General features: G+C 41.3%; 2 protein-coding genes across 2 annotated transcripts; one reads left to right on the top strand and one right to left on the bottom strand.

Annotated features, from left to right (window-relative positions):
* YPEL5 (yippee like 5) lies at positions 1-460 on the bottom strand. Its single transcript, XM_078623014.1, has 2 exons — positions 320-460; positions 1-225 (listed from the first exon to the last, which is right to left on the bottom strand). Exons 1-2 carry the CDS (start codon positions 458-460, stop codon positions 1-3), a joined length of 366 nt encoding a protein of 121 aa, XP_078479140.1.
* A 4,992-nt stretch (positions 461-5,452) lies between these two features.
* Positions 5,453-11,414, top strand: LOC144740130 (phospholipase B1, membrane-associated-like; the record flags this gene model as incomplete). Its single annotated transcript, XM_078623012.1, has 25 exons — positions 5,453-5,512; positions 5,602-5,681; positions 6,053-6,167; positions 6,434-6,494; positions 6,575-6,633; positions 6,749-6,822; positions 6,944-6,987; positions 7,314-7,422; positions 7,515-7,566; positions 7,656-7,762; positions 7,846-7,912; positions 8,014-8,114; positions 8,456-8,537; positions 8,762-8,866; positions 8,954-9,049; positions 9,122-9,193; positions 9,272-9,349; positions 9,436-9,496; positions 9,577-9,635; positions 9,877-9,944; positions 10,029-10,072; positions 10,191-10,285; positions 10,515-10,595; positions 11,161-11,226; positions 11,331-11,414. Coding segments are annotated over exons 1-25 (1,920 nt in total), but the record flags the coding sequence as incomplete, so codon positions are not given.
* Between the last annotated feature and the right edge of the window lie 6 nt (positions 11,415-11,420).

Here is an 11,420-nt window from a genome sequence, read left to right as displayed (position 1 = left end):
TCATGAGTTGTCGGAGGGGACGTGTTCTTCAAAGCCTTCGCTCTCCCTGACCAGCGCTCTCTCTAGGATTACTCGCCCCTCCTTGTACCGCTGACTGTCCTCGGTAGCGAACTCGTAGATCCACCCCAGCTTGCTGTTACAGTTCTTGCAGCTGACGTCCCTCACCATGTGCCGGCCGGTGAGCATCACTCTGTCCTGAACCTCGCTGTACTGCAGGTTCACCACCTGTGGGGTGGAGATATGGACGGTTTGGATGCAAGAAATTCAACGATGAAACATGTGGATCACAAGCCGAATATGATGTACTCGTTTAATGTACCTTGTTGAATAGAAAAGCTCTGCCAGTGGCTCCTGTGAAACGTGTGGATATAAGCTCAGAGCGATTTGTCAAGATGGTGTCGCAGTTTGCACAGGAGAAGAGGCGCGTTCCACCAATGTGGTCCAAAAAGATCCGGCCCATTTTTCAGTATTCTGGAAATGCAGTAGGGAAACAGACAGGAAGTGAGACATTTCGTACCTTAGACTTGGACCACATAACACATGTAAACCACACATAAAAGTTGTGATTTTCTCATGGAAATTAATAAAAATCCATGTATATATAATAAGAAATCTATGTATATATATTTCATATATATTCTATACACATACACACACACACAATTGACATTGACAATTAACATGTCTCTCTTTTATCTGACTAAGTCTATGCATCATGGCTACTGTGATTCGCCTGTTGTCTTTTGTCCTGTCTCCCAGTAATTACTTTTTAAAACTGTACTTTCTGCCTCTGACCGGCCAGGTCTATTGACGACAGCCCCGTGAAACCTTTGAAATGTGTTTTAACATTGCGTTTAAGCGTAGCTAGCTGACTGAAAGGAACCCGAGTTTCGAGTTTTAAAGAAGCTAACGTCGTGTTAGCCGTTCAGCTAACAGCGATAATGACATCAACTGCGGAGGTGGCGAACAACAACATTATCTTGTCATTCTCCACACGACGGCCTCTTACCTTCGCGAATTCGGTTTAAACGTAACAAGAAGTTAACTTTAGCGAAGATGTCACCGATGTGTTTGGTATATTTTACACGCACATCTGTTGTTTTGCACCGTCGTCGTCGTCGTGGCTTTGTTGTTCTAGTTCAGCTGTTCCTGTCTGCTCCAACATCAACATCCGGTCGTGACGTAGTGACACTGCTGCAGTCTACGGATGTACCAACAGAGGGCAATATTCGGCTGATATCATGATCATGAAATCTGGCATTGTACATACAAACTAAATCTGTCACTCATATGAACCTTTATATATATTTATATAGCTTTACAATAAGTTAAAATGATTGAATACCACTAATAGTATATTATTTTGATGAATGAGGCACTGAGATGGATACTATGTAGCAATAATCACTGACATTGAAAGTAGTTATTTTCCATGAATGCTTGTGATATTTTTGGGAGTATTTGTTGGACTAGATCTTGAGTCTTCAGGACCTCTCATGGACCAACTACAGTTGATGGCAAACCTACTGTTATTATCATAATGTGTGTGTGCGTCTTTCTTAAACATATCCAAAACATAAATTATAAAATTGGTATTTTTATGAAGTACTTAGAACCATTGAATGGCACTGGGACTACACATATACCCCTCCATGAACTCCCTTTCTTGTGTTATTCATCACTGTTTTTTTGTTCCAACAGACATTCTCTGTCATGTGCTTTGTGATGGTACAACATGTCTAAATCTTATATGATAATATAATATGTTAATATTGTTTTGCTGCGTGATAGAAATCTGATAACTTCACACATTAAGATAACTAGTTTTACTCTTTTCCTGATTCCAAGGGTCAGGCTATCTGCAAAGACAATCAAAGGACAAACCCATAAAGTATCTAATCATATCTCATCACATCTCCAAAACTGAACCAGTTTGACTAAATTGCTGGTTGTTAACATATGGTTATATAACCTGGTGAAGCCCCACAAGTTGTATATGTTTTGCTTCAAAGCTATAAAGACTTTGATAATAAAACAATAATGTTAATTTATTTTGTGCAAACCTCACTGTCTCTTACTGTGTTTCTCTCCTAAGTCTTTCTCTCGTTCTCTCACTGTAAAGTGAGGTGTTTCGTTGCCCTCCATCCCATAAATACATTATGCATTTTCTGTTGGTCTGCTGACAAGATTGGGCTAAATGTCATGGCGAAAGCCATAAAATGAACACCTCTTGGACTGTACATAAAAGGTCACGTTTTTTTTCTCCGATTGACATGAAACTGTCAGGAGCCACAACCAAACACTGAGACAAAAGTGCAGAAATAGAGAAGAAGAGGAGGAGGAGAAGTAATCTGTCATCTTGTCGATTGACAAGATGACACGATGAGGTGATTACACAAAGATATGACAGAGGATAAAAGTGCAGGTGTTTCAAAAAGCAGGAGTCATAGTTGCCTTTTTTCCTTGGTAAAACTCTGCCTTCATGGGAATTCTATGCTCTCTCCCCACCCATTGACAGTGCAGCATACTTTTATGGTCCGTGTAAGTGAGCAGTCATTCTTTCTCTGAGGCTGAGGGAAAGGAGAGATTGCATTACACAAACGTCTCAGGCTGTCAGACCATCATGACTGGATCTGTTCTCCTGATTCTGGCGGCCATCGCTGGATCCTGTCCTCTGTTTACAGGTAAAACTCAATTCACCATATTATATCGGACTTGTAGCACAGTGAAGGAAGACTGTTCCCAGAAAGAGTTAATGGGAAACAAGCTGGGGTTTTTTTTTTGCATTATTCGTCATATGCACCAAAAGTATGTTTGGCACAGATATCCACTGTACACGAGGACTTTCAACTGCAAATAAAAAGAACAAACATTTGCTGCAGGAACCAGTCCTCAGGTTCCAATTCCTATAAACGTAACGTTACTTTTGAGTTTTATTTCCTTACATCCAGTGAAAGATGGACTTTTTATGTGTACTTTTATCTAATGCTTGCTCAGATTTCATGGTGGTTCCCTGTGTGTCTTATATCCCATGTAGACGCTGTCAGCATCGACATACGAAGAAGTGAAGCCTCCACAGAGAAGGTACAGTATGTCAGGTGCTGTTGTTTCTGGACAAATGGGTTCATGTGACAGAGAGGGCTGATTTTTGTGTTACAGAGAGAACCCTTTGTGCCCATATTCTGCTTTCCAGTACCGGCCCCACTCTCCCCGTCGACCTCCGGTCAGTACTTTCCACTGCTAACAATCAATAATCATGTTCATCTTTGTACTACTCGGACTTTAAACGTGCGTTCCTTTAACAGTCTGTAATGTATATTAATATGCACGTTTCTTCTCCTCAGTTCACGCCCGCAGACCTGCTGATATCTCAGCGGTTCATTCCCTGGGAATGCCACTGTCACACAGGTAAACTGATTCTAATTCTAATTCTATAAAGATTTTGATAATAGAACGATAATGTTCATTTATTTTGTGCAAACCTCACTGTCTCTTACTGTTTGTTTATAGGCATGAACGACTCAGAGTGACCAGTAGAATAGCTGGTAAGTCGTTAATTTAATGTGATACAACCGGTTTGGTTCTGTTTTGGAACATGAAGCCTCTGTCAAGTTGTGACAGGATGGTACATGTTTCCATGCCTTTGTAGTTACAAGGCAGTTGACGGGTTCCGTTTTGGTTAGCTGAGCATCAGCGCTTTGTCATTTAATGAGTAATTTGAAACTGTGTAGTTACTTGCAATAAATGTATTTTGTCACTTATTAACTTTGACTTGAACTGAGAGGAAAACAAACACCTTACACCACAAATGCAACAAACACTCGAACTTCCCGCGACCAGGCTGTTAAAAGCATTTGCAATTTGCAGAGTGTGTAGTTCAAGGTCAGAGTCAAGAGCATGTGACAAAAAAACGCTGCAGAGCGGACAGCCAAGATGGTCGAACAACAAGCTCATAGTTTAATTGATCACGATGAGACCGTCAACTGTTTTCATGTCAACTTTCATATTTCATGTCTTCAACAGAGCTGCTGTCTCTTTTTAATCCTGAGGTGACTGCTGTTAATCTGGCCTCACAGTCTGCTAGGTGACACACACACACACACACACACGCTCAAATGCATTAAACGTACTCACTTTGTTTGTCCATGAATGTGTTTCAGGAGCTTGTTGGATGAGGCAGAGGAACTGTCTCGTTCCAGTCAGGTACACGTGTTACACTTTTGGATGCACTGTACGTTAAACATGTACTTTGCCCATCATCATAAAATACTTCATCGGTGCATGGAAACATGGAAATGGAGAAACCTGCTGTTCCTCCTGTTGTTAGATGAGCTCAGAGTAATGCGTCAGGGATAGTCTGAAAGCTCCATCATTGTATAATGTGGTTTCTGAGAGTGAAGCAATGTGAGATGATGGTTTGCATTGTCAGCTCACCCTAAGAAGGAACATTAGCTGGAACTCTGATTTTACTCCACAGAAACATGATGAGTAAGTTGGATGAGCAGATGATGTTGCAACCTCCTTCTCCATGAGCTCATTCTCAAGTGACATAATCAAGTGGAAAACACACAAAGCATGACCGAATCGGGAAAACCCACCATGAAACAATATTGAGAACATATAATCTGAGACCAACATGGAAAATCAACTGCATTCCAAGTCTAGTTCTCAGTGGAAGGGAATACAAGAAAAAAACATGTCATAATAACAAAATAAAGTTTTTTTAAATTAATCTGGACATGAATCCTTCCCCCAGATGTCTGTGATATGTAAATTATGTTAATATATGTATGAATGTGTATTCTTTTAAGTTTGGTGATGTGCTCAGCTTCCTGTATCCTTTACAGGTGTCAGACTGGAAATTTGTGCTGCTGTTTGTCCCAGCTGATGACATTTGTGCCTGTTCAGCACATGTAAGAATCTTTGTTTCAGAACTACTATAAAATATTGCCTGCTCAGGTTTCAGTCCATTATGGTTTAGTGTGTGTGTGTGTGTGTGGCTTTGTGAAGGATGATGGAGGTTAATTGCTCTGTTGTTCTGAAGAATGCTGCAGATGTTACCACACTTGTAGAGGAAGTAGAAGCAGCTCTGAAGATATTGCAGAAACAGGTATGGTATCTTTTGTTGAATGCATTTTTAGATTTTAAAACAACTAATAGGTGTATGTATTACAGTTACATCACACCTTAGTTCATGTCGTGGTCTGGAGTAGAAATCAGCACAACAGGTGAGTGTTTATATCATAAAAATACTACAAACTGTACTAAGGATGAAATATCATTTAAAAAAAAGAGCAAAATTAATAATAATATCATTTTTTACACATGAGGATATGCAAAATAATGTTCAATTTAAAGTTATCTTTATTATTATTTTTTTAAACGCACAAAAGGGTTAAAAGGCATATAACAGTGATGGTTTCTTTTTTAATTTTATAGCACATGCGAGTGCATGAGTGATGCCAACATAAATCAGCAACTGTTTAAAGCCATTCTTCTTAAACAACTGCAGGTAAAGCACATTAATAGTACGTTCACTCTGCCTCATCTGATCTGTGCTTGTCTTTGTGGTTCATAATAATCCTCTGTTGGTGTTTTCAGGACTCTCTCCATCACATCTTGGAAAGTCCAGAGTGGCACAGCGACAGTGAGGATTTCACCGTGCTGCTGCAGCCCTCACGGTGTTCTATGATTCCATGACAGAGTCAGTAAGTATGGAGAGGCTTGAACTAATGACTGGGATATCTTCTCTCACCGTGGACCCTTGTGTTATGAACAAATGTTCTTCTTTGTAGGACAACCCACTGTCTGGCCTAAACAAAGCCACACTGCAGCTTTGGGAAAACATGGTAAGTTGATGTGTAAAAGAGCCAATGCTGAAAACGTGCCATTGTTCTGACAATGAAATGACCTCGGTTGTAAAATGAGTCAATGGAAGAGCTGCAATCATCCCTTAAAGTAAAAGTAAAGTGATGAACCTCTGAAGAGAGATTAGATAGTAGATGTAAAGATTAACTCCATGAGATAATCGACTCTGACTTTCTTCACTTAGAAGTAAGTGTGGCAGGATGTCCTCACCGATCATGGCGTTTCCTTCCCTCCAGCTCCAGCCCCTGATGAAACCACCAGCCAACATGAAAAAGCTCACTATTCCTTGTCCGTCTCAGGTGAGACCGGCCATGAGAATATCACACACTGACCAGCTACAGCAGTTGTTCCCGTTGTTAGGGAAAAATTAAACTGTAACTAAACTTAAAAGAATGATTTTCCTAACACTGCACTCAGGATCGACCCTTCCTACGGACACAGATGAATTCACCCGTCAACAAAGATAAGAAAGTGGACGGATTCCTAACAGATCCTGTATGTGCGTTTTTCCATGTTGTGACAAAACTAGATATGATCATAACAACATATGCTGCTTGTCTGTCAGGTGATGGGTACAGAGATTCCCTGCACAGATCGTCTGCCCTCTCCTACCACGCCCACTTCAGGTGGAACACTTTTCTTAAGTTCTTCTGCTCGCACATGTTGAGAAACTAGTTCAAAAACTAAGTTTTTTTTGTGTCTGTAGTTCATGAACTCAGACCAGGAGATGTGAAGGTGGTGGCAGCGGTCGGTGACTCTCTCACGGTAAGTTCCTGTATAACTCCAGAAAGATCAGAATTGCAATGGCTATAAATCTATACAGTATAGTTTTGGATGTGTATGTTATTTTATTTCTACATCTAATATCTGCTCACTGCAGGCAGGCAATGGTGTGGGTGCTGAAGCAGACAACCTCCTGCTGGTGAGAAACGAATATCGAGGGTTGTCGTGGAGGTGAGATCACATGAAGAACAACACCGGTCAAACGGTGATACTGTGGCAAGTTATTCAAAGGATTCCGTGTTATTTTGTGGTCAACATTGACTCAACAGACTATTTCTGTTACAATTTTCAGCATCGGTGGTGATGAAAACATTACCACTGTGACCACACTGCCAAGTATGTTCATTTCTAATCAATATCTTTGTTTTTGACAGCTGCTGTTACATAAATGACACCCACCTGCTTGACATGAAGATTTGTTTATCAAACATATGATGACATAATTTACTACTGTAACTACGATGGAGACTGAAACTGACTAAATGTAAATTCTTACTAGAAAACACCACAGATGAACAGATGAATCATATAATAAATAGATATTACAGGAGGATACCATCAATTATTTGTTCCTTTAAGATCATTTTGGTTTTGATACTCATTTATACATGTTCATCCCTACTTTCTGAACTTGGTTGTGACCTTTGACATTTGCTGTGCAGACATCCTGAAGGAATTTAACCCCTCTCTGACGGGCTTCTCAGAGGGAATAGGGAAGCAGGACTCTCCCAAGGCTTTTCTCAACCAGGCTGTGGCAGGAGCGAAGGCTGGGTAGGTCTCACTGTAATGATCCTGTATTCATGTGTACATTTAAGTAGAACAAAACAAATCCTCCAAATCCAAAACTTTATTTCTATTGGCAGGGATATGGTTCAACAAGTGCGCATCCTAGTGGAGAAAATGAAAAATGATAAGGTAACGCAGCAGTACAAGTAGATGCTGCAAGTGTTCACTGCTCTTACTTTCACAGATGAACACATTCTTACCTCTTATCTCCAACACAGCGCATTGATTTCCACAACGACTGGAAAGTCATCACCATGTTTGTTGGAGGCAATGACATATGTGACTTCTGCACCGACAGTGTGAGCATCTCTTGGCTTCCTTGGCAGTTTGCTCACACCACAGAACAACAGACACCTTTTGTCCAGCTTTATTGAGTCTGAATAACCACGGGTTCCATATACTCCACAGATTGTTTTTTTCACCCAGAAATGTGGTTGATCGCATCCGTCAAGCTCTGGACACTCTCCATGATGAAGTGTGTTATTTTTAAAACCTTCTCTTACTTGCTAAAATGTTGTATTTTTTTATGTTGCCCTGTCCGAACTCAAAAAAAACCCAACCCTTCTCCCCTTCCAGGTGCCGCGGGCTCTGGTCAATCTAGTTGAGCTCTTAGACATTGTGCCGCTGCGCGATCTGCACAAAGACAAAGCTCTGGGTTGTCCCAGCTGGTTTGTGAGGTGTGAGAGAACTTGTATCATTTTCAGAATTGTGTTGATTATGAGGATCATTTTCTGATTTTGAAAGTTGATGACTCGTCATTATAAAACAAGCTTCATGAAAATGAGGTAGTAACCGTTTCTGTTCTAGAAGAAGTTTTTTTCTTAGAAGATGAGCTTGATGTGTGTGGGAGAAAGAAACTTCCACAGTATCTTCTGCAACATGAAGCTTGACTCTTGAAGTCATAATCACATCAAAATCAATGCAGTTCTTAAAGTCAGAGCATTTCGATCACAGAGGTCAGTGAGTTTCACCAAAGATCTGACAATGAGTCTTGATGTTAAATGATGTTTGGTCACAGGATAGTTTGCCCATGCGTACTGAAGCCCAAAGACGGATCCTTTGAACTCCAGAAGGTCCACGACTTCAATCGAGCTTATCAGGTACAAGGTGGAGAGAAAATCACAGGAATAGTCATATCATGTACATGTCATATCATATCACATCATGTCATGTACAGATACTTTATATACAGTACTGTGCAAAGGTTTTAGATGGAAAAAATGCTGTAGAGTTAGTAAACTGTTTTGAAGGGTGGTCACTCACTCTTCACACCCCTCATAGTAATTCAATCTTAACAGAAGAACACGCTCATCTTTGTGTTCAGCGTTCAATGCGACAGCTCATCGACTCAGGACGGTACGATCGTCACGACAACTTCACTGTGGTACTGCAGCCCTTCTTCAGAGAGGTTTTCCTTCCTAAGTTACCCGTAAGAGTCGACACTAGAGAGAAATAAACACTCCAACAGGTTTTATCAGTTGAGGCCTGTAACTCTTTTTTTAAAATTTCTCTTCAGGATGGCCGGCCTGATCGCTCTTACTTCTCACCGGACTGTTTTCATCTCAGCCAGAAAGCTCACACTCTCATGGCCAGGGCTCTTTGGAACAACATGGTAGGATTTGCTATATTTTGGCACATGTGGTTGAATATTTTTCCAAATCACCGACGTGTGACAATCTTGTAGTTGGAGCCAGTGGGAAACAAGACGTTCACTCAAGACTTCATGGCTGGAATTGATCTGAAGTGTCCCTCCGAAGTAACGTTGCCACCCACAAAACACTGACATTTCTCAGATCTGACACATCATATGACGATTGGATTATGTCTTTATCAGAGCACACCATTCTTCAGAACTGCTGCCAACAGCAACTACACCTTTCCAGGCCCTCCACCCACTCCGGCTCCTGTTCCTGTAAGACCGTCTGTCATCCTTTTAGCATTTATGTCACACAACAGCTTCACGTAACAGATGTGTGAAATGTCCCTGTTGTTGTGTAGAACTGGGGCAGTGATTTCTCCTGCCTTCACACGGCTCCATCCGCCTCGGTGCCCACCTCAGGTAAACATCTGTGGCATCAGGCATGCTGTGTTTGGATAGAATGTCGGGAGTAAAACATGCTCATATGGATCCTCTGTTAGCTCACAAGGTACGCCCAGCAGACATCAGAGTGGTGGCTGCTCTCGGAGACTCTGTAACGGTACGTTCACACTAAAGTAATTAAATACATTATTTTATTTATATACCAAGGAACCAAAAGACAATATACAGCGGACAAAAAAGTGGAGGAATCAGCGCAGCATGTGTGTGTCTGTGTTTCTGTGTGTGTGTGTGAGGAAGTAAAAAGTTAAGTACATTTTATTCATATAACACTTCTTACAGAGGTGTGCGTGTGTGTAAAATTACATTTGTGTAATAAAAAGTGTTTTTCCTACATGCAGGCTGGCTTTGGTGCCAAGTCAAAGAACCTGCTGGAGCTAAGAGTGGAGTACAGAGGAGTGTCATGGAGGTGAGAGAGCACAAACACTGTGGACAACAAAGGAAATGCACTGTGAGTGTGTTGCTTATATGCTCATCTAATTCATATTCAAAGCATTGGCGGCGATAAAACCCTCTCGACTGTCACGACATTACCCAGTAAGACACTTTTTTTCTCTTGTTGTGTAATACATGTTTTGACCACTAAGTGTCAGGATTGCACAGTAGAAGAAGTAGACTTGTTCTGCAGTAATCTGATTTCCCTCCTTTGTAACAGATATCCTGAGGATGTTCAATCCAAACATTAAAGGAATGTCAAAGGGTCTAGGGAAATGGAATACGGGCTTCAACATGGCTACATCAGGAGCTAAAGTTTCGTGAGTTCTGTTGGCTGACCTCATGAGGTTCGCTGTATCAGTGTGTGCACTAATACAAATCTCTGATCATGCAGAGGAATCCCAGTGCAAGTCCGACGTCTCATTGACACAATAAAAAATGATTCCGTGAGTTTAGTTTTTGAATAAACTCCATTATGTACAACAGATTAGAATGTGCACGAAGAATTCACCCTGCTTCTGTCTGTGTAACGTGATGGAGATAGACAGTGGATTTTAAGAATGACTGGAAGCTGGTGACCCTCTTCATTGGAGCCAACGACCTGTGTCAGTACTGCAACGACCGGGTGAGTGACTTTGGGAGGGAATTCTCCTCAGGCTGATGATCCAGTGGATGAAGCACATTCCCCTTGGTAATAGCGCAGTGATAAAACACCCCTCGGTCTTGTACGATGACCTGTGTAATGCTGTCTCAGGATATCACTCCCCAAATGAGACAAAGCATTGGAGCAGAATAACGACGCTTTGTGACGAGCCTCCACCCCCCCCCCCCAAACATTTGATTGTGTCAGAGTGAGATGAGAGCCGACACGGCTTCTTTTCATTGAGGACATTCTGTCTCTTTACCCCTCCAACACAAAACAACAACCTCCTCTTCTATCTCAGCCGCTGAAAACGAGCAAACAGGAAACAGTGGCCGACTTGTTCTCCAAGAGCCATAAACAACACAGAAGTCAACCCAGACTCTCTTCACCCCTCCATTCTCATTTTCCTCTCTCACTTTGACCTTTTCCTTTTTGTTTTACTTCTCATGCTCCACTGTCACAAGTCCTACTCTTTCACAATGAATTCAGTACAAAAACATTGAACTCTGTTTGTAATTTAAATGTTATTTGGGTCCCCAAACTCCAGGCGTCTCTGTCACCTCAGAACTACAGTTATCACATGATGACAGGCTTGGATATGCTGTACAACGAGGTGAGACCAGTCTCTATTAAAAAGAGTTTGTCAGGTTATTTAATCATGTATTCCCTCTTTCTTCTATTTCCTGCGTAAAGTTGTGCTCACTCTTCTACCTGTAGGTTCCCAGGGTAATTGTTAATGTTTTGGAGATCTTGGAAATCGAAGGTCTTCGCAAGATCGTAAAAGATACTCTTGGCTGCAGTTTGCTA

This window comes from Lampetra planeri, unplaced genomic scaffold (assembly GCF_965212315.1).
Source record: "Lampetra planeri unplaced genomic scaffold, kcLamPlan1.2.h2 scaffold_1920, whole genome shotgun sequence".
Taxonomy (NCBI): Eukaryota; Metazoa; Chordata; class Hyperoartia; order Petromyzontiformes; family Petromyzontidae; genus Lampetra; species Lampetra planeri.
The sequence above is the reverse complement of the archived record's forward strand: the minus strand, read 5'-3'. Positions and strand labels throughout refer to the sequence as shown.

Coding starts and splice junctions, on each gene's coding strand:
- YPEL5 (XM_078623014.1), bottom strand. CDS start 460: ATGGGCCGGATCTTTTTGGACCACATTGGTGGAACGCGCCTCTTCTCC. Junction 226..319: donor GAGCTTTTCTATTCAACAAG/GTACATTAAACG, acceptor TCCACCCCACAG/GTGGTGAACCTGCAGTACAG.